Genomic DNA, 26,494 nt, shown 5'->3' on the forward strand with positions numbered 1-26,494 from the left:
GATCAAAATTGTGTATCGACAAGTATGCAATAGTGAAATGTGACAATTATTTTGGGACGGATGAAGTATTACATTAAAAATTAAAATTAAGTGTCTGAAAAAAAATTAAGGGTCAATAGTAAAAAAAAAAAAAAATAAAAATCTTCTTCAAAAAAAAATATTTTGAAAAAAATAATATTTAACTTTTAAGTAAAGAAAATGTATAATTTCCAATATAAAATTGCTATCTTTAATACATTAATAAGTGTTTTTTAGAGCAAATGTTAGTTTTTGCTTAAAAATAAAGTGAGTCAAAGAAAATTAATGTATTAACAAGAGGAGAATGCTAAGTGAGTAAAAGAACAAATGTTAGTTTTTGCTAAATATATTAATTAATTTTACAGTAATTTTTTTTTTGTTTAAAAGGAGAATGCTAAAGGAGGGAATATTTATTACTCCCTTCCTCTATTTTATTATAGGAACATTTGACCAAAATCATAAATATTTAAAAAAGTAGTTAAAGTAATAAATTTATCTTAAAAGTGTGAGATTATTACCGAATTATCATTTGTGTATAAATATATTTATTAATTATTATTGATTATTTTTCAAATTTCAAGATAAATTAATAGTATTAATAAGAGATTTTTTATATGCATTTAAAAATTTATAGAAGATAGTATTTAAGAATAAACTTTTTTTATATGTAAAATAGTCTTATAATTTTCCATGAAACAAGTGGTAGATATCCTTAACTATTTGGTTTTAGATTCGATTCCCGTTTAGTGCGTATGGAGAAATATTTATTAGAAGATGTCAACTCGTTAAATGCACGGAGTCGGGGTTCAAAATTACATATATTTAGGAATCATCATAATTGTATATACATCATCATTGATTTGTAAGAGATTAAAAGTGATTAACCTCATGAGTTTAGTTCAATTGATAGAGACATTGAACTCGGAACTGTGCACTAATTCACTTTAAAGTGAATTTTTTAGCTATCACGTTACTTCATAAAATAAATAAAAAATTAAAAGTGATCTACTATTTAGAATTTGAGTTTAATTGATATGCATTGATAGTGTAAAATAGTTTTACACGATCGTTCAATAAACAACCATCATTTTGTCATGTCATATCAAGAAAGTGGGGTGAAGTGTGGTGATGTGGCGAAAAACATTGTTGATGTTGGATGATACTGTAAAATTATTTTACACCGTCAGCGCATATCAATTAAATCCTTAGAATTTACCGGAATTGCAAAATGTTAATTTAATAATAATAATAATAGAGTTTAATTGTTGTGCCCCGTCGGTGCAATTTTTTTTTACACATACATCCAATAACGCATTTCCACATCATGTGTTTTTAATTATCATATACAATGTACCGGTATGTTATTGGACACATGAACAATATAGCTTTAAGCCGACTGTCTATATAAATTAAATTGATAATAATATAAAAAGAATACTACGATAAAACTGACGCCTAGGAAACGTGGGTCCATAAATTTTTGCTTGCCGGTGTTGAAATACAAATATAAAGAACATCAAACGTTTCTCACCTCACCTGTCGCCTCCGTTTCATCTCTTTACAGTTTCGTTTCATTTCATCATATTTTTCAATTTCACACTCATCAATACTATAATATTTCTACCATCTCTATCTCTTTACAACAATACACATACACAAACACAACAACATAGGAGAAAGGAACAATATCTCTCAAATGCTAACAACAACATGAAAAGGCCATTGAAACACCACAACAAGAATCAAGACCCTTTCCAACAATTACCCGATGATGTCGTCCTCCTCATTCTCACCAAGCTCAGCTCAACTTCTTCTTCTCCTTCCCATTTCCTCAACATCCTCTTAACGTAAGTTTCATCTTCTCCCCTTTCATTCATATATTATATATATTTTCATTCATTTTTTCTAACCCATAAATTAAATAATACACACAGATGCAAAAGATTGAACCGCTTATCTCTTCATCCAATAGTTTTATCAAAAGCTGGACCCAAAGTCCTCTCCGTTAAGCCTCAAAATTGGTCTGATACCTCTCACCGTTTTCTCAAACGCTGTGTTAACGCCGGTAACGTTGATGCCTACTACACTCTTGGAATGGTCCGTCACTTTTTTTTTCTCTTTTCTGTGTATATATTTGTTTTACATTCACAAATGAAAATAAAAATACTTTTTTTATTTATTTATTGATTTTTTATTTTATTTTGTTGTTGCAATAGATCCTATTTTACTGTCTTCAAAATCGAAGGAGTGGACTATCTCTGATAGCGAAGGCGGCAATGAAGATGCACGCGCCGGCGTTATACTCACTCGCTGTGATTCAGTTCAACGGAAGCGGTGGCACTAAGCAAGACAAAGATCTACGCGCTGGAGTGGCACTTTCTTTACGCGCGTCACTTCTCGGTCATATCGACGCGCTTCGTGAGTTGGGTCATTGTCTTCAAGACGGTTATGGAATCGAGCAGAACGTCACGCAGGGACGACGGTTGTTGGTACAGGCTAACATGCGTGAGCTAGTATTTGTCTTACGCGCTCTTATGTTAGATTCACCTTCACGCGCCGCCAGTTCCTGTCAAGGGAGGTTGACTAGCCTCAGAAACATTACCGTGCCACCGTTGATAAGTGCTAATGTGTATAACATGAACTTGACCGTGCCGGATGTGCATCCGGCGAACGGGTTTTTGAGAGAGTGGTTTGAATCGGGTCGGGGCACATTGGATGATGGGTTAAGGTTGTGTGCACATATTGGATGCGGACGGGCAGAGACGCGGCCACATGAGTTTCGACGGTGTTCCGTGTGTGGTAAGGTGAATTATTGTTCGAGGGGATGTCAATCGCTCGATTGGAAATTGCGGCATAAGACCGAGTGTTCACCGGAATTGTGGTTTAATGAGAATAATGGTGGTGGTGGTGATGTTAATATGGAAAATGACATGGTCGTGGCCCATAACGCAGCTGTTTAAGGTAAAACAAACAAAAAAAGGTGTTAGAAAAAACTGACATGTTAGTGATATAACTTTTTGTATGTAGTGCTGGTGCAAATTTTTTTGTTTGTTTTGCAGTTTGAAAATTGTTGTTACTTGTTAGATGCAAGTAAAATCAGAGTTCTCTATTCAAAACTTGTTAGTTGGCACCTAACAAAATTATTTCTGTTTTATGCTATAAAACTGTTTTAGAATTAGAACTAAAATAAGGCATAAAAACAATCAATTTAATTTTTTAATGGGTCTTTTTATTGAATTTGATCCTCAATAAGTTTTTTGTCAGGCAGATCTAAAAATGTGTCTTCATTGGTAGTTTAATTCATAAAATTATTAATATAAGATAAGATACATTTATGAGTTGAATCAACATATGGAGGCAACCACACTAAAACTTCTCCACAACATTCTTCTCCAAGAATTGTGAATTCTCATGTTATATAGTTGATTCAAAACTCATTTTATAGTTGATTTAGGATTACTCTCCCAACAAGACGATCTATTCCTAATCTATTCCTAATGCATATGCGTGGAATCAGGAAATCAAATCCGGGTGGGCCGCTAAAAAAATATAATATATAAATTAAATATAAAAATTATATTTCATACAAAAATTTAAGTTATAATAAACACAAATTTGATCATAAGAAATTAATGTCATGACCTAAATAATATACGACATGTGTCAAGTAACTTAAAATTGTAAATTATTTACTTTAAAGTTTAAACTAATACTTGCACAAAATTGATCATTAAAAAAATTATATTTTATTATATTACATGGTATATTTTTAATTGAAAATAGTTGCACTTTTTTATAGAAAAAAAATTAGAAATTGTCTATTTTTGTATTGATATATATCGATGAGGAAAAAAAAAATTAAAAAAAAAAAACACTATCTTTGATTAAATGGCTTGAGGTAAAGTTTTGATCTCCAAATGCATGGACTTCAAATCATTAAACATGATAAATATTGGCCAAGAAATGTTGAACCCCCCCCCCCCCCCTCTCACAAGTGTGGCTTTTCACATTCTATACTTGATCCAATGTCAAGATCCACTTCCGTTCTTCTAGCAATACGATTCACTCATGTTCCTCTCACCAAGTCAAACAACTGATCAATGCTCCAGGGACCATAAAAGAGAAACGTTGCATCTTTACCCAAAATTTCAAGTTATTATATTTATGGATCATTTCACTTATATGTTGTTCTTCATTGATTCTTCCAACTAATATGAGACTTAACTTACCAACATCTCACTCTTATTGCTCCCCTGCCAAGAAAGGGAGTCTTATTGGTTTTGATCAACCCAATATGTCACTTATCTACCCAAAACCATAAGTTATTAATAGAGTTTGAGTCATCTCACTTGTAAGTTGGTCGACATTAATTTTTACAACTAATGTGAGACGTAATTCACACTTAATATCCAAACATATGTTGGTGGTGTCTTTATGAATTCATGGTTTATAGAATCTTGGAATAACGTTTAACATAATTTTTTCTGTTTTTTCTACAGTAACATCAAGTTTTCCTACACTGGTAATTGGTTTTAAGTTTTTTTTATATATTAACATCTTAACATAAAGGTGTTCCGTTTAAGTCTCAATTTGAATAGTTGAATTTTTTATTTTATTAAACGTAAATATATTAATTGACCATTTAGTTTTCTTTAAAATCTTTTGAGAGTGAAAGACACTAGTCTCTCCTATTTTATTTTACTTTTATAACTATTACATGAGGTGATTAACTATAACTTTTTGCTAAAAATTGAAAGTTACACAATTGGCTTTGTAATATTAAACGAGCTTAAAGAAAGACATGGAAATAGTCGTACTTATGACGAAGCAAGCAATATTTAAACAGAACTTTGGTGTCGTTATCATGAAGAATAAAATAGGAGTATTCGAGAAAAAGAAAAAGGAAGGTAAATGTATAGTGTATAGTTTTGTAGCGATGGAAAAAGATTCACAAGGGATTGAATTGAAGTGAAGGGAACGGCATAAAGTGGGAAATCCAAAAGCATATTGGTAAATGGTGCTTGTGTCTTTGACTCTTGTGTGATCTTATTTTGTTGGGTATCTATTAAGTGGAGTATGAGTACATCCATGAACTATTTTGGTTAAAGTTGTGCTCTATTAAAAGGAAAACTATGCCCAGTTTTTTCTTTTGAAAAACAATCTATGCATAGTTAGGGGTGAATTAACCACGAATGATTTGAGTGATATGTCGTCTAATCACAAATGACTAATCAGATTTTGATGGTTTGTTTTCATAATTGTATGCATCGACATAGTCAGTATATTGATGGTCGTTGAATTCAAATTAAAAGGTGTCAAAAGTAAACAAATTTTGATTATTTTTAACTCCAAAATATTAAATTTAAAATTTGAACTATTCAATCTTTATTGAACAACCATCAATGTATAATACTTGGCTACATGCAATTCACAATCAACGGCGTGTATGTCCTTAAACATAGGACAATTGCATGAAACACAAAAATTTAAAAATTTGTTTTACATTAAATTAGTTGACAATTAATATTATTGTTTTACAAGTTTATCATTTTTTTATTTTGGAAATTCGTTTTACAAGTTTATCATTGAAAAGAAATAATTAGTTAATATTTTTTTTAGAGTTTTTATTACATATTATTATAGAAAAAGATAAGTCGATAACTTAGCTATTTTTTTCTATTTTTAGCAATCGATAACATATAATTATGCTTTTTTTTTTTTAATTTATTCATTGATAATTTCTGGGTATTTACTCATTAACCAATAAAAATAAGTCATATACATGTGAAATAAAAATTAATTACAAATTAGTTGTAGGTATCACATGTAAATTTACTTATATAACTTGTTCAACTGTTCTCATAAATTATTGGATGAAAACTCCTAAATCATCAAAAGATAGAGTAAAACTCACCGTAAAATAAAATTCGGTTAAAAGTGGAATCAACTAAACATTAAATTAAATAATTTTTAAGTTATCTTTCTCAACATCTCATGGAGATTGCGTGGGTTTGGATTTGGTGTGGTGCATCATGTAATGCATGTGGTGATGAGTGGCGTCCTATAAGATAGTGCCAACTAGGGTTCTAACAAGTAAGTACCAGCAGTAGTAGTACCTTACAGACTGCCGACTAGTGGGTGACGTGGGTATATCACGCTGATGACACTTTTCAGAAACGGGCTTTGGACAATTATCAGTGTTGTTTGTTGAAAAGCCCAGTATAGTATAGCATGCACTTTCAAGAGAGATTTACTTTAGTTTAGTTTCTCGCGCTCTACGACTTTCTTATTTTATTTTTCCGCTATTTAAGTAATGAACGATATTTTTAACAAATTTTTTTATATTGAACGCTATTTAAGTGTTCCGCTACTCGGACAGGAGTAATTTTATACTTTTATATGGCGTGAAAAAATAGATAGGATAGCGAAAGTAAATCTCTTTCTATAATAGATCATCAAAACTCACAAGTGCAGTGTGTGTGCAGATAGGCAGCTTCCATCTAAGTCACGTCATTGTTATTGTCACCAACCACACTGCAGAAGGAGCCTTTCCTATTCACTTTGCATTTCAAAACTACTATACTCTCCTTGTTTGGAGAAAAAAGAAAAAATATTCCATTCTTTCCTTGGAAACAACCAAACAAGATTTTATTAACATTAACATTGAGGAGGTGAGTGGAAAGGTGGAAAATAAAAAGGGGGTTGGAATAACAATTTTCTATTAAATATATCTATTTAATTACTTGAATTATTGTATATTACTATATGATTTTTACAAGGTACAATAATATAGGCATAAGATTTTTTTTTTTGGTTACATTCTTGTATATAGGCACAAGATTTAGTTACACACATCAATTAAAAAAAATAAAAAATAAAATAGTTACCTCAATTGATATAATTTTGTTCATTTTTTGTTTAATTTTTTTTTTTTGTTTATGTAAGTGTGCCTAATTTATTTGGGCTTGTGGATAAGAGGAGATCTCACATAGGCACAAACATTTGGCCACACAATTTAAACACACATAAAAATCAACACACATAAAAATCAAAAATATTAAATAAAAAAAAAAATTGCCACATCAATTAATACTACTTTATTTCTTTAGTCCCAGGAGCATTTGTTAAGGTGAACACTCCGGTACACATAGTATGTGGATATTTACCAGTACACGGCTTAGGTGAATAATTGTGATTGGTTCATAAATAATATTTAATATAAAAAAATTAATAAATACTATTTATAAATTAATCAGGATCATCAACCTCAACGAATGTATCGGTACATATCTATATAATATTCAAATTTAGAAATTTTTTCTTGAAAATGGTGTCTAAACAACGTAGTAAGTCTAAATTTTGGTGTTTGTAACGCACAACTTTTCTTTAATTACTTTTTTTAATTCTAAGGAGTACTGGTTAGCGAACCATTTTCTTTAATATTTTTTACATGTTGTGAGTGTGGTATTTGGACTTGCCCATATAAGTATTTTTTTTTTGGAAAAGCAAAACAATATTAAAGGGGTAAAGAGCACAAGATGTGCTAAGGCCAAATATAAGCAGGTCTGTAACAAAGAAGCATCAAATAAGATGCCTGCTCCCATCCAAAAAAACTAAGAACTAAACCAATCTAGCTAAAATTCTATACTAGTAATACTAATACTTACAATGAACAAAAATCTCTGTCATAGCAGAGAGAACCACCAGATCAAAAGAAACTGAAAGTGGATTGAATTGAATCATGAAGCTCTCACTCTTTGGAAAAAAAGAACTTCCCTCATCCCATACTCATGCAGCAAACAAAACATGTGGCATATGCTTTGAGCTCAAAACAGATTCAGATATATTTGAACTAAGATCCAAGGTCTTCAAAAGAAGAAAATGTAAGCACATCTTTTGCATTGACTGCATATGCAAGTATGTAGCCATTCAAATAAACGATAATGGTTATAAGTTGATGTGTCCAAGTCCAAGTTGTTGTGTGAAATTTAAGCCAAAACATTTGCAACACATTTTGCCTAAACAACTTGTTACTAAATGGAAGTATTTAATTTCTGAGTTTTCTATACCCTCCAAGCCAAAGACTTACTGCCCTTTTCAGAATTGTTCTGTTTTGTTGAGGGAAGATAATGACCTTAAAGGAGAATTTGTCAACCAGTCTAAGTGTCCTTCTTGTTACAGAGACTTTTGTGCACAGTGCAAAGTTCCACGGCATGAAGGAATGAGTTGTCAGAGATTCCAACAATTGAAAAAGAATGACAAAAATGATCTGTTTGCAATGTCTCAATGTATTATTATAAACTACAATTGAAATTCAGTCAAAAAAAAAATTACAATTGAAATATAACGTCATATATAGTCAAATTCTCTAAAATATCATGTTAAATATCAAAACAAAGTTTAATCTTATTTATTTATTTATTACGCCTAATTTGTTAGATTTATGTTAGGAATAATGCTGGATGAAACGAATTAGCAAGTAACGAAAGACAAGAATGATTCTGGTGTGTTGATTTCAAATCCACCCACCGCATGATTTCCATGAATCAAGGAGATTGTAGTTTTGAGTCTTTTACAATGCTCCACATGTACATTTCTTGCCTTTCGTTGCCACTTTCCTTCGTACCATTTAGCAACACTCTTTATGTTAGTGTTTAGCTGTTGAGTTAGAGAATTCTTTGTGTGTGGTTGTTGGGAAAAACAGACATAGAGTAGTTCTTTAGTATATTTACAAATACGGGCCCATTTGAAATTTTTAATATAGTATGTACAAATAAAAAACTCTAGTTTTCCAAATATATAACGTTAATTAAGAGTAATTGACAAATAGTATAATTGACAAATCGTACCCTTAAAACACCAAATTGACAGTTAAATAAGAACGCTAAATCCGACGTTTTTGGACACTTAAAAAGGAACGGAGGGAGTACTTTCTCCATACCACAATATACTATATCACTTTGACACTTTTACGCATATTAAGAAATAATTAATATTGTATGGAAAAGAGAAATTATGAGTTAATTTACAAAATTGTCCTTTATTTATGGGTATGAAAAAATAAATTGAAAAATTGAAAGAAGATAGAGTAATAAATAGTTAAGGGTATAATTGAAAAAATAGCATTAAATGATTCATTGGTGATGTAAAATGACTTATAATTTAGTACAATTTTTTTCTTCAAAATTACATATAATTTGGTACGGAGCAAGTAATTGTTTAGTGATTTTATTTTTTTTAGTATAAAGATGGCATGTAGTAACTGCTTTCAAATATGATATTTATTAGAAGTTAGGTATATTTTTTACCAAGATCGAGAATAATGCATAAGTATTTTTTGTAAATTTTATATTTAAATATATTTTAGTTTTATATTTAAAATAACATGATATTAGAATTTAAGATTTATATTTTAGTTTGGAATATTTAGAATTTGTTTAGAATTTTTAGGATTAGTTTGTTATTTAAAGATATGATCTATTTCTTTTTGGTCAAAGAGATATGATTTATTTTCATGTAACTCTATATATATAATCATATATGATATAGCTATAAATATTAATGAGAAAGAGAAAAACACAAAAAAAAATCATATAACATTTGATATTCAATATGTTTTACCTAAATTGCCTTATTAACAGGATCCGCTGCAAATATAGTAGCTACTTCGATTAGACGATTACTTGATTTGTTTCTATTCGATCGTATGTTCCTTTTTTTATATCTAGCTACTATATCTCCATCAGATCTAAAAATCACTGACAAGTGAGTGTAACGAAACATTTCGGATCCTGCAATACCGTGAAAATTAACAAGACAATTTTAGTAAAAATGGTATGGTATGTATAAGAAGAAACAGTGTGTTATCAGAAACCTTATGTATGGTTTCTCGGCCGTATAGTTTCTGATAACATACTGTTTCTTGTTATACACACACTTCATGCTTATTGGTTTCTATTTTTGGCAGTTTGTAGAAGTTCATTACATGTTAGAATTATGTAAATAATTTTCTGTTACTAATTATGGAAGTTTCATGAATTAATTGCAACTGGTACTTCTGTTCTGTCAGACTTTTTAACACGAGATACTGAGCCAAAATTGTTCATACATATGTAGTCTTGAGTTTCTTGACAGTTCAAATATGTTTATATGAGCCTAAGAAATATGCATTTATAATATTTAGGAATTGATCTTGATTTGCTAAAGTAAATGCTATTGTTGTTGAGATCTTGGTTTTTGGAACCATCATTTCAATAGTTTATTTATGTAATTAATGAAAATTTTCTATACTGTTCTTTGTGATTTTTGAATGGTTAAATGGTGTAACTTTGTTGTTAGATATGTATTTTGATGTGCCTTTCATATTTTGTTCAATTATTTAAATATCAAATGTTTTTTATAATTTACCTTATGAAATATTCATATCCCACATAAATACTGATATTTTTGGAGGCCGTGTTTTTTATTTAAGTTTGTTTGCACTGTTCTGTGAGATTTTTTTATGAGTAAATGACATGATTTTTTTCATGTATATGTCATTGATGTGATCTTAAAACTTTGGTCAAATTGGTTTAAATTTTTTTGATGTGTGACAAGGAAAAAAGCGCATAAAAATGAGACCAACGTTTCAAATAAAAAAACAAACAATCGTTAGAATCAAGGCATGACCAGTTGTTCAAGACTCGTGATGAAGTGGAAGAGTAAATAACGATTTTTTATTTTTATTGTTTTTTTACATTTTTTGCCTATGCGGATGACAATTTTTATTGCATAATTATAGACAAAAAATGTAAAAAATAAATAAATAATACCTAAATATCTTTTGAAGAATTTAGATTTAGATATACATTAGTTTATAATTAAAATAAGGTAATGTTAGAATTTATGTTTTAAAATTTCATGATAGTTTTTTTAAAAATTTTTAGGATTAGTTTGTTATTTTTAAAAGATATTAGATTATTTTTAAAATAATCTAATATCATTTAAAATAAACTTTTAAATGAAATTTTTAAAATTTCATTTAAAAGTTTATTAGATTATTTTCCATATACCAATATACTCTCTCTGTCCCACATCATAAGGGGAAAAAACTCAATTTATTTGTTTCAAACTACTATAAGAGAAAAAACAATAACCATTGAACCAACTTATCAACAAGCAATAACCAATGAAAATTATTTATACATCTTTCCCATGAAACTTATTTCAATTTAAATACAAAAACACATACTCCAAATTATTATATTTTTATTTTTATTTTCTCTTATAATTTGGACAGGGGGAGTATATATCAGGAGCGTTTCTAAATTTGAATCATTGCTCATGAATAAAGACAATGCTACAAAAAATTAAGTACCATTGTTTATGTATTTAAGATTTATTATTGCTTTTTATAAATCGGGGTGCAGAAAGGACTATAATACCCAAATATATGGGGGAAAAACCTAAACTCTATCTAAACATAAACCTACAAGGGCCGCATATGACTCGCACAAAGACTTCTAAATCCATCCCGAGCCTTTTTAACGAGAATGGATTGCCCGTTAACAAACCCGGCCTAAATTAATCTTATGTAAAGTGAGAAATAAAAATGGTGCATATGCAAATTTTCTTAATTTTCATGTCATATCAACAAAATGAAATTAAGTGGGGTAACGGGTCAGAAAATATAGTTGTGATCGGTTGATTGTGTAAAATAAAATTTGTTAAAAAAGACTAATCATACAAACATGGTGTAACACAAATCGATTTTGACTTGGACTTTGCAAATGAAACTTGCATTATCGAAAAACAGGGCTCGTTCACTTGACTTCTCACTTCAGAATGTTAGAGAATGATTGACCTAATGCATGAACCAACTATCCGACTGAGATTTTACCTTTCAATTTGAAAACATTGGGAAGAGGTCAGACTTTCAACTGATTCGAAAAGGATCGTCAAGCTAAGCAAATGTTCAATTGTCGATATTTAATGCAATAGGTCGACAAGCAACCAAAGGAAAGATTCGACGGGATTTGAGCTTGCTTTTCAAATTCCACAGACAAGCGGGGAGTCTTAGACCAAAAAAAAACTTTATAATTTGTTTTAAAAAGATATAAATAAAATAGGAGGAAGCTAATATGTGTCGTGTAAGGACATAAAAAAAAAATGTCATTTATAGCACATGTTAAGGAATTCAATAAAAAATATCAGTCTAAAAATAAAATAAACAACCAATTTAAAATAAATTTGTCATAAAAAACCAATTTAAAATAAATAAAAACCTGGCACAAACTAATTTTGTTTTGTTTATTTTATTTTTTATATTGCCGAACACTTAACTAAACCCTCCTCCACCCTGACTGCTTAACGGAAACGCCGTCTGCAACACACCAACATGTCAAACTCCGGTGACGCAAATGCAACATCACAAGAACAAGAGCAAGAATGGGCAACAATGGCTCAAGCATGGCTTATATCCTTCCCCGAGCCCAAGGAAGTAAGCATGGCGGAAGTTGAAGCTTGGATCGACTCTAACCTCTCTTCTCTCCCCGAAGGCATCCAATCCATGCCTCGCTCCGATCTTTGCCTTAGACTCATTTCCATTCAAAATTGCATGAGACTCCCCAATCAGGTAGTAGTTTTTCTGTTTCATTCTAATTGATTCAAATAGATTAATCCTCACAACTGCAATCGGAGAGACCTTAACCACTTGATGCCATAATTAACTCCCAAACCAGATTAAACCGGTAGTGAAAAACCAGAAAAATAAATAAATTAGACTTCATTGAGTATTTCAAAAAGGTCTCCGACTCTGTTGAATTTTACTCAGATTAGTCATTCAAAGAATATGTCAGGGACTAAATTGAGAATAAGCGGATAAACTTATGACTTAATTGATAGTAAATCTTTAAATATAGGGACCAATTTGATATTTTAGTAAATTCAGAGACATTTTTGAAATATATTTATAAAGTTAGGGACATATTTGAGAGTGTCCTAACTAATTTGATGGTTCACTCGATTCTAATTATTCACTTCAATCGAATTTTTGAAATGTTGTTGCAGGAAAAGGAAACGAATAATGTTGATGTTCCTCATGCAAGGTTTCAACGAACCGATCAATGGCTTCCGGTATATGCATGGCTAGAAACTTTGAATAAAGATGAAGTGGTTAAGTCTAAGGAAATTGCTGATTGGTTAGAACAAAACCCTAAGATTCAAGAACAGTTATGCTCTAGACATTCTCGTTATCATTTGATGCATTATGTCAAAAAATGCCATTTCAAAATTTTGAGAAGAAGGCAAAAGGGGAAGGTATCGATTTCTTTATCGCTTTTGTTATGTTTTTTAAGTTCAATAGATGATAGTGATGATCTTGCATGGCGTTGTGGACCTTAAGCCTTTCGATGTCGAAATCGTTTATATTTATACTTGACTGTGCCCTCAACTTGGATTGTACTTCGCATGGTATTTAAGAATGCTGAGCTGTGATTAGTTCGTGTTCTCTCTTACGTGTTTGTTCGGTTTGACTTATTTAAGTTTATTTACTTTGTGAAACTATTTGGTAAACCTTTATAGACACATGGTATTTAAGAATGCTGAGCTGTGATTTGTCGTGTTCTCTCTTACGTGTTTGTTTGGATTGACTTATTTAAGTTTTTTTACTTTGTGAAACTATTTGGTAAAGCTTATTATAGACACAACTTATGAAATCTAAGTAAGTTGTTTTCAGCTTATTTCTGTCTTATTTCCATAAGCTTTCCAACATAGCGGATAAAAACAATTTACAACTTATATTAAAACAATTTGACTTTATTTTATCCTTTGTTATAGATATAACTTGTACATAAGGGCTCATGCTATAAACACCTGTGTGATAAAGACTTATGCTATAAGTGATTAATTAAGTTGTTTATCCAAAGAGGGTCTAGGTTCAAAGCAAACACAGACACACACACATACAACATAAAGGACAGTTTTAATATTTGTAAGTTATGCAGAATATCTATCTGCTTTACAATACACCATATGTATTGACATTGTTGCTACTTCTTTATCTGGACAGGGTTTAGAACAGCCTAGCAAAGACTTTCCTTTGAAGGTTCGGAAAGATGTGGCAATGAAACATTCATCTCCATTTCCAAGTATGCATTATCCCTCTTGCCTTCTAAATTTTATATGGTACTGTACAAAAGAATGTTTCTTTCACTTTCACTTCTCTAAAATTGCAAGTTAATGTGAATTAGCTGGTATGCGGGAGCACATTATTGGAAACTAGTTTATGGGAATTGGAAGGGAATATAAAGGGTTAGAACTTCTTTTAGAATAATACATTTTGTATGTGTAATCAATCTAACTTTGTGCTTGTATTATCAATTTAGTTTCGTTTCTAATATCTCGTGGTTTGAGCTGCTCTGTATCTATGCATACAACTTCTATGCCTGTTTTTTTACTCCCCTCTTGCCCTTCCAACCTTCAATTCATGTCTGTGAACTGCTGGGGGATACTGTTCTTTAGTTTGGGTTCATTCCTTGTCTGAGGTAAAATTTGGATCGGTTATTTCAAAGCTCTTAGTTATACTTTAGTGTATCGAGTAATCATTTTAATATCTCCATTCTAGGACATATTTTGCCCTTGTTTATCTGTACACATTTTTATCTTTAGTTCCTGACTTCCCGTCGTTCGGACAGATTTACTGCCTGCAATTTGGCTTTATTCTTATTAATTGTATTTACTTATACTTCCTACTGATAGAAAGAAGCAATAAACTATTCAAATGTTCAGGCTCATAATTTTCGTTGTTATTTTAATTTAGATTTTTTTTTTCATTTCAGTTTGGGTTATGTTTTAAATATCATATCTCTAATTCTGTGTTTTGAATAACATTGGGCGTCATGGGAGTTAGGTTAATACTGTTAGTAGTACTTTATAATAATAGTTTTGGTTAATGCTGTTACTGGCACTTCATAGAATCATAGTTATTGTTGGTTATGTTCTTTCCCCTGTAAATTTGCAGATAGTGCTGTTAACAAACTTCCCAAAGACAGTGATTTGTTCTTGGCCAAAAGAAATGAAGCCTATCAAAAATATGAGATGTAAGTGAATTACAACAGATAATTTCTGTATTGCACCTTAGGTACGAGAAGTTCACTAGTTAACATCAGTTCTCTTTACATTGATTTGGTTTCAGTTTACTTGAGTTGGAGAAGCTGTTTTCCCCAATATTCTCGAAACCTCCTATCACAAACCAGTGAGGCCATGTCGGAAACATCAACTACTGTCAGTCTGTAGAGTGCAGATTGATATGTGCAGCGACCAAGAATTTCCTGATTCGGTCTCACTCCGGAGGTACCCTTGTGTTAATGTAATTCATCTTCTCACAATTCCTGTTCAATGAAGCAATGTTGCCGCTCCTAAGCGTTCACCTTAGAGGGTAATTGTTCTCAATAGGGAATGGTAGATCATAGGTATTTATTTATTATCTAGAAAGTAGTGCAGCCGAATTATTTACTCTATAACATCTGTTTCGGAAATTATTAATCTGAGCTAATCCAAAGATTTCCTGTTATGATTAATGGAACATTTTCATGTATTTCTGTAAAGCGATGAATACAATACATGAAGCTAGTTGGTTATTTTTTTTCTATGCATTCCATTATAGATTGATAATGTTACAAATACAGCTTAAAATTTTGTTTTTTCTTGGGACTTCGCTCCTCCTTTACGTTAAAAATTTTTACAACTAGAAATATGATGAATGTACTGCTTTAGGAGTATAAGATGTTTAAGCCTTATCCATTGTTTGGATTTGTGATCAAATCTCCTTCACTGTAGGGTTTAAGGTTGCCGTGCGTTTGTATCCTTCCTAACGCAGATTCACACATACAATTAGTTAGAGCACCTCCAGTTTTGCTAAACGTCAAACATTGAAATTGTTGTTCAGCAGAAGATGAGCAAGATAGCTCTGTTTTGTTTTTTCCTGTCAACATTCCAATAATGTTAACCTTCCCCAAACCTTACTTGCATAAAATTGATTTCATAAAATTTTATGTAGACTAAAATTTCTATTTATTAAATATCATGAAATATTATACCGGTGCAAAATGTAAATTTATTTTTTCTTCATTTAAATTTCTCTCCTTTCCCTTGTCAACCAAATCAAACAAGGGTTGTTTTCCCTCCTCTAACATCCTCTGCCTGAACAAAACAATTAAAATCTCTCTTACTCTCATCACTTGCACAGTTTTTATCTTTTTGAACAAACTAAATCTATGGCCATGGAAATTATCCCAGCAATTCCAATGCTCACATTATAGTGTGACGATTCAGTGACTTTAATCAATCCAGGTCCATGAAAATGTATGATTAGGTAAATCCAAAATCTTCTTTACAGAGAATTTAAGGGAGATGTTCATTATCGGAGTTGAGATTGGTAAGATGATTAATTTTTCTTTTTTGTCGGATGTTGTCGCGCTAGTAGTAAAGATATCGAGTGGATGTCGTGACACATACTCTCTTTAAAGTAGTGTGATGGTGGGATGAGGTTTTGTAATCTGTATGCTATTTACTTTGCTCTCTTAGGTAAGAAAAGCTGGAGGATCGTCAGTCAACTTGATACTTTGGTGGCTATAGTACAACTAAATATTATCCGGCTAGAGTGTGTTAGAGAGTGTGACCTAACACTCCTCCCATTATTTACTTTGCTCTCTTAGGTAAGAAAAATTGGAGGATCGTGACTCAACTTGATACTTTGATGGCTATAGTAGTACAACCAAATATTATCCGGCTAGAGTCTATTAGAGAGTGTGATCCTAGCACTCCTCTCATTGAGTTTAATGGTGGTCATCTCTTTTCGTATTTGCATGCTTATGGCCTTCGGATCATTAGTTTCAATTCAAGTCGTGGAATCAAGAGCTTATATTACATATTTTTCAACCTGAATTCGTGTCTTCTATCCTCAACACATCTCCTTGGTGCTGTCAGTGATGATCACTTTTAACTTCACGAATCGAATTTTGGAAACATTGTTAATCTGTATGTAATGATGTCATGAGTTTTTATTTGGATGTTGGTACTCTAGTGCATCTATGGTAGATTTATTAAAAGTAATTATTGAGATAAAAATCAGAGATTCTATAAGTTTTTTATTGATTTTTCTTCTTCTTCAGACATGTGTAAAATATTATAAAAAATTCTTCCGCAAAAAATATTGTAAAATTTTGTTACTTTTAACTTAAACTTTTATCTTTTTAAAAATTTATATTTAATGTATCTCATATTAAAAAATTCTAAAATTTAACAAATGAATATATTTTTTAAGGGAAACAAATGAATATTTTAAACACGCATTTGAAAAATCATTCAAAAATTTAAATATTATTAAATAAATTTGATTTTAATTAAAATTATAAATGTACTTTTTATTAAAATTGTGTAGACTAACATTTATTAATTTTTTTTTATACATATACAAAATGACAAATCATTAAAAACTCATATACACAAAATGAAGGATCCTGAGTTCGAATCTGATCATAACATATGTAATAATTTCGACATTTATACATGTGAGCTAAAATTTGCGTACATAATTGAAATTTCCGATAGGAACTAAAGTTAGAAGTTCCAATTTTATCTTTTATAGACCAAAAATATTTCAAAATCAATTCTGCTTAAGTGGGGAATCACTTTTTTGTTGAATGGGGGGAATAATCACTTTTGTCTATGCCATAGAGGTGGCGTAGGAATAACGGAAACTTCTCACACGGTCACGAAGCGCTTAAGAAAGAAAAATAAACGCGGTTAAGCGCAGCGCAAAAGGCCACAAACAAATACATTCATTCAACGCAAAACAACAAAGAGAACACTAATTGAAATTGAAATTGAAGTTAGATTTGCATTTGATGGAGTCTGAAGCTCACATTCAAACTCAAAGAGATCGCAGAACAGATGCTCTTGGAGATCTCCGAGTTCTTCCCGACGAAACCATCTGCTCAATTTTGGAACGACTCACTCCTCGAGATGTTGCTCGCGTCGCTTGCGTTAGCAGGTAGTTCTTTCAACTATCATAGTTTGATTTATATTTCAGTTGATTTGATTGTTTAATTCAATTTTACACTTTGATGTTTGTTTTGCTTCCTCAAATTAATCATCGAAAACTGCTTATGGCAATAGTGTAAATGATTTTTATTCGATTTGTGCAGTTTGCATTTCTTATGTTAGCAACATTGATAATTGTTGATTGTTCAGGGACATCGCATTATATATGCATGAGTCATAGTACCTCAAACACTCTGCTTATTCATTTTATGAGTGAAACTCTAGCTACTAGACTACTTGAAAAAGATAAAATTGATAATTGATTACGAAGCTTTACTTTAGAGATTATAAATTTATAATAACGGTTCATGTTTTTTCTTCTTGTTTTATTTATTTATTTTTTGGCAGTGTGATGTATATACTATCCAATGAAGAACCATTATGGATGACTCTATGCCTAAGAGGAGCATCTGGTTTTCTTCAATACAAAGGCTCTTGGAAGAAAACTGCTCTGCATAAGTATGTCTATCACTCTTTCAATGTGCAATTAATGGTTTTGTACATTTTTGTTTATATTTAATGTTAACGTTATTTGGAATCGGCTATTTTGATTGCAGTGAGAATCTTCCAGATAAGTACAAAGAGTTGCATAGACCGCCTTTACATTTTGATGGTAACAATTCTGATATCATACGGCTGTTATATGTCTTCTATATTTTTAGGAAACTTTAGGTATATGCCACTGATATTTACCTTCCTGCAGGATTCAACTCTTTATTTTTGTATCGGAGGTTATATCGGTGTCATACCACATTGGATACATTTTATACAGTCGGTGGAAATGTGGAAAGATTAAACGACATCTCATTGAAGGACTTCTATAACGAGTATGACATGAAGAAACCGGTACAAAGATTAAAGAATTTTAGTAGTAAACCTGCATTAATTTTTTCCCTCATGTTGGTTCTGTTTCAGTGTCAATTATTAATGTTGAACTCTCTTCCCGGTGAAAAGAAAATATCTTGAGCTCTATTTTCCATTGTTTGTTTTGCTTGATTTTTTTTTGAAAGAAATGAATGCTGGCAATACACTCTTTTACACACATTCTTCGATGCTCTATTGTTGATCTCTTTTTCAAATGTCAATACACTTAATGATCAGTTTGCGAGGTAAGTGTGTTGGCTTTTTAAGAAATGGACCAATTATGAAGATTGTGTTCAAAAGAGGGTGTTGCTGGCATTTTTCTTTTTGAAAAGTGGGAGCAATATTATGTTTACTATTGATCTCTGAAGCATTTTGGTAGCTAAATGGAAAGTGAGAGATGAGAATGCACGATCTTTATAACTAGTAGAAGGGTCCTTTGTGCATTTGGGTTATAGTTGATGTGCGTTTTATATAACTTGGAATTTATCAGTTTTGAACCATCAATAGTTAGTGGTTTTCTTTTTATCAAAATGTATTTTTTGATGAATTACACATCTCAGGTCATGATTAATGGACTGGCGGATACATGGCCTGCTAGGCATAAATGGACAACTGATCAGCTGTTACTAGACTATGGAGACGTAGCGTTTAAAATTTCTCAAAGGAGTTCCAAAAAGGTCTCCATGAAGTTCAAGGATTATGTCTCCTACATGGAAGTTCAACACGATGAAGACCCATTATATATTTTTGACGAAAAGGTGCTTGTGTTGAGATATTCCGGTTTCAATAATGCTCTTTTTCCTGCCTCTCCACACCATTTCTTTCACTTTTTGAATTTGAGATTTTGGGAGTTTTTTTAACTTTTAATTTAACACACAGTTTGGCGAACATGCACCTAGCTTATTGAAGGATTACTGTGTGCCTCATCTTTTTCAAGAAGACTTCTTCGATATCTTAGATACAGATAAACGACCATCCTATAGGTGGCTCATAATTGGACCACAGAGATCCGGTGCCTCTTGGCATGTTGATCCAGCTCTTACAAGTGCATGGAATACTCTTCTTTCTGGCCGTAAAAGGTAAAAAGATAAGATGCTTGGCGTGAAATTTTTATCTTCATTGTGGTTGTATAGCATGTAGCTTAGACCATGACTGTTTGCATGGCATCAGAGCAAATATAAGATGCTTGTTCTGTTTACAAGTTTCACATTTGTTTTAATGCAACCTAAACTATAGCTCTCCGTTTTATGTTTTTAATGATACAAAGCAGAGTTTTCTCGATAGAATTAGAATTAGTAAGATTGAAATAGCACGTGCGAAGTAAGATTGATCATTTTTAGACCAAGGATGCTAATATCTTGCTAGGACTAGTTTCCTAAAAAATCATATAGACAAATGTTGGAACAAGATTCCTAAAACAATGACTCCTAAATCCTCTATTGACATTTAACTAATTTCAGCCATCTGGGTCTTAAATGGGAGTGTTGATAGGAGTCAGAAGTAAATTCAAAGACAGTTTTCTGTTTTCTGATAGATCATTGAATAATACAGAAGCACAAAGGATGAGAAGTCGCCAATTATTATCAAACTCAACTAGATACAAACAAGTATGCTTAATTATTTAGCGGTAGTACGGAGTAGTGGCTACAATTGAATAGAAAAGAATCTACCATCCATGAATAGGCTGAGAGGTCATCCTTTACTCTTGTCAAATAAAAAATCATGATTCAAACCAACACATTCTATTAGCAATTTACTGAAATATTAACATTAGGACCAGGCTCACTTGATTGGAAAAGTATGTGCACTTGATTTAAGCAATTGAAACTGAATGGACCAAAAATTCACGCATTCTTAAAACTACAATGATTATACAACAAATAAACTTGAATTTTATGTAATTTGGTACGTAGATTTTCTGTGTTGGTGCTTATTATATATTCCAAATAACTAAAATGCTTAAGAGGTAATGTTTTGCTTATATTTGATAGGTGGGCATTATATCCACCTGGAAAAGTGCCGTTAGGTGTGACGGTACATGTTAATGAAGAAGATGGTGATGTCAGTATTGAGACACCATCATCACTGCAGGTACTATGATCATTATCTACTAGGATGCCAACTATATTGTGCCTTTCTGTTGAATATTTTATCATTAATTACATATATAATTGCTTACAGTGGTGGCTAGATTTTTATCCTCTTCTTGCTGATGAAGACAAGCCGATTGAATGTACACAACTTCCTGGAGAGACAATTTATGTTCCGAGTGGATGGTGGCACTGTATTTTAAATTTGGAAACAACTATTGCAGTCACACAGAATTTTGTGAATTCTAATAACTTTGAGTTTGTATGTTTGGATATGGCACCTGGTTATCGTCATAAAGGAGTTTGCCGTGTAGGTTTGCTTGCTCTTGAAGAAGATGTTTATGAAAATGTCATACCGAACATGTCATGTAATGAAGAAAACTTAAGTTACTCTGATTTATCAAGGAAAGAGAAAAGATCCAAAACTCTGAAAGATGTAGATGATCTATGTTTTGAAAGAGAAATAAGCGGTGTATCTAGAAGCTATAATTTATGGAAAGGTGGATTTTCTTATGATATAAACTTCTTGTCCATGTTTTTGGATAAGGATAGAGACCACTACAGTTCTGAGTGGAGCTCGGGCAACAGCATTGGACAGCGAGAACTAAGAGAATGGTTATCCAAGCTTTGGATTCAAAAGCCAGATATGAGAGATCTAATATGGAAGGTTATTTTGTTTCTAAAGTAATGCATCTTTTGTGCTTACAAAGTAAGTGTAGTATCTGATTTTATGACTTTTTTCCTGGTTATATATGTCTAGGGAGCATGTATTGCACTAAATGCGGACAAGTGGTTAGAATGCTTGTCAAAAATTTGTGCCTTCAACAATCTGCCCCCTCCCACTGATGACGAAAGGCTTCCTGTTGGTACGGGTAGCAATCCTGTGAGTTTTTATTTATGTAGTTGATAGTTTTTATTGATGACAAAAGGCTTACAATGCAACAAAATTTCAAAAGCTTCAGTGAAAATAATTGGTCCTTAGTGTCCCAAACAGTATTTTGTGATTGCTTATATAGTGTGAAGTTTCTAACTAGGAACATTTTCCATTCTCTAAATAGGTTTATCTCGTGGGGAACAATGTTGTTAAGATTTTTGTTGAAGGAGGACTGGAAGCATCACTTTATGGTTTAGGCACAGAGGTACTTGATTGTTATTCTGTTTTCATTCCATCTTCTGGACAGATCTAACTTTCATATTGTATCTTTTATAGCTAGAGTTTTATACTCTGCTACTTGAAGCCGACTCGCCTCTCAGGAAACATATTCCTAGTGTTCTGGCCAGTGGGGTTGTTTATCTTGAAGACGGATCCTATAACAATTTAAGTTGGGATGGAAAAGGAGTTCCCAACATCATTCTGAAGAGCAATATCATCACAAACAAATGTGATGTTCATGGTTTCCCATTTGGGGTATGGGGCAAGAAGCTGCTAGAGAATAGGAATGCTGGGATTTCGGTGGACGGATCAGTTAGTGTAGCCAACTCAAGCATATGGCCATATATGATAACTAAGCGATGTGAAGGGAATATGTTTGCTGACTTGTAAGTGTTGTCCTCGTGGTTTATGAATAATTTCATCATACAGCAAAGCAATTCTCTTAATCTTTTATTTTTTGTTTTCATTATTTTGTAGAAGAGACAGATTATCATGGGAAGATACAACAAACTTGGCCTCCTTCTTGGGGGAGCAACTGCGCCACCTTCATCTTTTGCCACATCCACCTTTAAATAATTCATTTATATCTGATATTGAACGTGAATTAAGCTGGTCTGATGCAAATGGTTGTGTTGCAAATGTTAATGGTAAATCAAACAATGCAGCAGAATGGGGAATCTTCATCAGAATCTTAACAAAGATGAGGAAGGATGTCTCAAGCCGTTTGACCAAGTGGTACACTTAATTCTATTGAGCTCTCCGATTTCTTGATAAACAGGATAGTTCGAGAATGAGAGAGGGTTATCATGCATACGATTGAAATTCTAGTGATCTTTGGAGCACTATTAATTTGAAGTTTAAAAAATTTATGGCTTTTTCCTGATTAAGCGTTAATTTTGGTAGTTGTGTTTTCCAATTGTTTATAAACTCTCTTTTGACTTTGGCTCACTTAGATAGTTAGATTATTATATCCATGCCTGATAAATGTGTTCCATTTTTTGTTTTGCCAAGGTGCTTCTGTTGCATGCTAGTTTCTATGATGAATCTTTGCATTAGTCATTTTTGTTTGTAAGGTGGTCTCTGACGCTTCTTACTAAAATTTTGTAGGGGAGATCCAATTCCTAGCAAACTGATTGAGAAAATTGATGAATATATCCCATCTGATTTATCTAAGCTGCTAAATATAAACGAGGTTTCTTCTAAATTCTTCTAAATTCACTATTTCATCCCAACATCAAATCTTTTTCATTGGATATGCTAGATTAAGTGTGGTTTCTATCAACTTCTATTTGACTTCAGAATTTCTCAAGTGGTGCCTCTAAACCTTGCTCCTGGATACATACTGACATTATGGATGATAATATTTACATGGAACCATCATCGGTTTGCTCTACCTCCAGTGGGAATACAGAAGATGCTGTCCAGGCGGACAATGGTTTATCGAATAACCATGTTGGAGTGAAATCCTGGTGTCCTAGTTACATCCTTGATTTCAGTGATCTTTCTACCGGTCAGTATTTCTGCTTTCCTACCCGTTTCATAAATTTTACTCCCTCCGTTCCAAAATGTAAGTCACTTTGGCAAAATTACACAAATTAAGAAATGTAATTAATGTTGTATGGAAAAGAGAAATTATGAGTTAGTTTACAAAATTGTCCTTCATTAATGGTATAGGAAAGATAAAATGAATAATTGAAAGAAGATAGAGTAATAAATAGTTAGGGGTATAATAGAAAAAATAACATTAAATGCTTCATTGGTAATGTATAGTGACTTATAATTTGGTACAATTTTTTTTCTCAAAGTGACTTACATTTTGGAACGGAGGGATTATCCAACTTCAATAATGCTCATCTTTATTAGAAATGGCTTACATTGGAATGTTGCCGTGATGTTGTATCGTAATTATCAAGTGCTTTACTTCCATTCCATTGTTTATCTGTCAAATCTATTTATAATCAACTGTACAATTACATATAATCGACTCAACTTTGTCTAGAGCACCTCTCAGACTCCACTCAAAGATATTTTTGAAACATAATATTGCCGTGAAAGAATTCTGATGTTTTTGTTATTTGGGTTGGGTGTTATATTAGCTGACTTTTTTTTTATTTTTTTTTATATATTTCGCAGGTGATCCTATTTTTGACTTAATACCAATTTATTTGGACGTGTTTAGAGGCGATTCATATCTCCTTAAGAAATTTTTGGAAAGTTACAAACTTCCTTTTTCTTGCAACATATCTAAGTACGAGTCAGCAGAGGGTGGTCAAAAGTTTGGGCGACTTTCATATGTTGCTATGTAAGTACTGTCACCATAGTTCTCTTATATAGCTAATTTCTTATCAACTTAAAGTGTTTCAATTTGAATTTATGGATTCATATAAAAATATGAATATACCTATGGCTGATAAGGCTGCAGACCCGAGCCCATATAGACCCATTGTCTGGAAAGTCTATTCAAGAGAACTTAGGTCTTAGTTTTAACTTTTACTACTAATTACTTTCATTATCTGGAGTATTATGTTAGGAATTAATTTTAATAACTTCTATGTGGCAGTTCCGTTGTTTTTATAACCGCAAAGTGACAGTTTATTAAATATTAGTGTTTTTTCGATTTTATTAGTGGGGTAGGTTTCAGGGAAAGTTATATGAGGCATGATCAAAATAGTCCGTATAAGTTATAAGATAAGATTTGAGCAATCTTCTCCCCTTGAGCTAGCTTTTGGGGTTGATTAAGGCCTTACGATCAAATTTTTATTTAGTCTTAGAGTCTGTCCTAGATATGTATGGCATAGTCCACACTCTTTGTATGGTTGATATTTTTTGGCCAATTTGTTTTCGGATTAATGTAATGACATTAATTATCATTGTTTGGGTTTATTGATAGGATGAAGTGGAGTTCAACAGAATACCTCTATTCCATTCTATTTCATTTCATCCCCTAGAACTAGAACCAGGACTTGGATCCTCTCCTTCCACTTTCCTCTACATTTTATTAAAATCCATTTCACCTGTCATTAAACATCCAATAATTGCCTAAATATTGTGTTTACTGTGAATTATACATTCTAGCTATATAGACAATCTTTTGTGGTCATACATACAAACAAAAATATTTTGCTTTGTTCGCCCGACTTTCAGGCTTATATGGATTATGCAGTTATTGACATAACTCATTTTGATTTTTTTTTTGTTGTTGTTGTCATTGTAGGTGTTATTGTATTTTACATGATGATAATGTCTTGGGAGCTATTTTTAGCATATGGGAAGAACTGAAATCATCAGAGTCATGGGAAGAAGTTGAGATGACAGTGTGGGGAGAGCTGAACAACTACAAAGGCTTTCTTGACCATTTGCTGCATCGAAATATTTTCCGAGCCTGAACACACGTTAGAGCCCAGTGATAATACATGCATACGTACGTACGTACAAACATTACCATACATGTTTAAATTATCTAGTAGCAAAAGAAAACTGAGAGATAGAAAGAAGTTTAACAATAATCGGTTGCCTCTTTTTATAATTACATTCTGTATGTTTTATAATAAAGTGTATGTCAGCGTATAGTCGATGGAGTTCGAAGATATTACACATTTTTCCTTGGCTTAAATTAAGGGTCATGCTAAACAGTGCCCCCGGGGCACTTGTTAAGCATACCTAAAAAGGAAATAAAAAATAAAATTTATATTGAAAATACAACTTTTTGTACTTTTGAGGCATTGAATGCACGCATTTCGAGACCAAATTTCTATTTTAACATGCTTAACCAGTGCCCCGGGGGCACTGTTTAGCATTTTCCTTAAATTAATTCTGTAAAATCTCAATTTTTTTCGTGTAATTTTAAATTGTACTATTATATAGACATGTTCTGAAAACAAACGAAAGCATATTTTAAAATAAAAGATTAAAATACTACTAGTAAGTATTTTAATCTCATTCTGTTGAAAAATACTCTCATAGGTGTATGTTTGGTTTCAATTATGGAGCAACCAGAATTGATTCTAAACGTGTAGAATTGATTCTGTGTATGTTTGGTTGAGAGTTAGAAATGGTTAAACGCACGCTTGGTCATTAAGAACGTGATTTTATCCGCTAGCATGTTGTTTGGCTTTATAAAGTGGAATCAATTTTATGCTTCAGAATTGAGTTTAAGGGAAGCAAAAAAGTGTAGCTTCTGCGTTTTTCCGAATCGATTATAAATCCAATGTCAGTGGATGTTGTATATTCCCCACACTACCCTTTAACTATACCCATGTTACGATTTTAAAATTGATTTGTAAAAACC

At 32.0% G+C, this 26,494-nt stretch overlaps 3 protein-coding genes across 4 annotated transcripts; all 3 read left to right on the forward strand.

Annotated features, from left to right (window-relative positions):
* The first annotated feature begins 1,452 nt into the window (after positions 1–1,452).
* Positions 1,453–3,141, forward strand: LOC123918032 (F-box protein At5g50450-like). Its single transcript, XM_045969965.1, has 3 exons — positions 1,453–1,865; positions 1,953–2,115; positions 2,235–3,141. The coding sequence occupies exons 1-3, from the start codon at positions 1,729–1,731 to the stop codon at positions 2,976–2,978; spliced, it is 1,044 nt and encodes a 347-aa protein (XP_045825921.1). The 5' UTR covers positions 1,453–1,728; the 3' UTR covers positions 2,979–3,141.
* A 9,156-nt stretch (positions 3,142–12,297) lies between these two features.
* On the forward strand, positions 12,298–15,641 carry LOC123918033. Its single transcript, XM_045969966.1, has 5 exons — positions 12,298–12,631; positions 13,066–13,314; positions 14,066–14,144; positions 15,017–15,095; positions 15,191–15,641. The coding sequence occupies exons 1-5, from the start codon at positions 12,395–12,397 to the stop codon at positions 15,252–15,254; spliced, it is 708 nt and encodes a 235-aa protein (XP_045825922.1). The 5' UTR covers positions 12,298–12,394; the 3' UTR covers positions 15,255–15,641.
* A 1,982-nt stretch (positions 15,642–17,623) lies between these two features.
* Positions 17,624–25,802, forward strand: LOC123918034 (F-box protein At1g78280). 2 transcript variants are annotated; one of them, XM_045969967.1, is made up of 16 exons: positions 17,624–18,049; positions 18,448–18,558; positions 18,657–18,712; positions 18,803–18,945; positions 19,524–19,721; positions 19,843–20,042; positions 20,955–21,054; positions 21,145–21,720; positions 21,814–21,936; positions 22,112–22,192; positions 22,264–22,592; positions 22,684–22,941; positions 23,314–23,398; positions 23,506–23,716; positions 24,340–24,508; positions 25,421–25,802. In XM_045969967.1, the coding sequence occupies exons 1-16, from the start codon at positions 17,904–17,906 to the stop codon at positions 25,590–25,592; spliced, it is 2,958 nt and encodes a 985-aa protein (XP_045825923.1). In that variant the 5' UTR covers positions 17,624–17,903; the 3' UTR covers positions 25,593–25,802. The 2 variants fall into 2 exon arrangements, with proteins under 2 accessions (XP_045825923.1, XP_045825924.1); XM_045969968.1 differs by lacking the exons at positions 17,624–18,049; positions 18,448–18,558; positions 18,657–18,712 and having other exon boundaries at positions 18,802–18,926.
* The last annotated feature ends 692 nt before the right edge of the window (positions 25,803–26,494 follow it).

Source organism: Trifolium pratense, linkage group LG3, assembly GCF_020283565.1.
Source record: "Trifolium pratense cultivar HEN17-A07 linkage group LG3, ARS_RC_1.1, whole genome shotgun sequence".
Taxonomy (NCBI): Eukaryota; Viridiplantae; Streptophyta; class Magnoliopsida; order Fabales; family Fabaceae; genus Trifolium; species Trifolium pratense.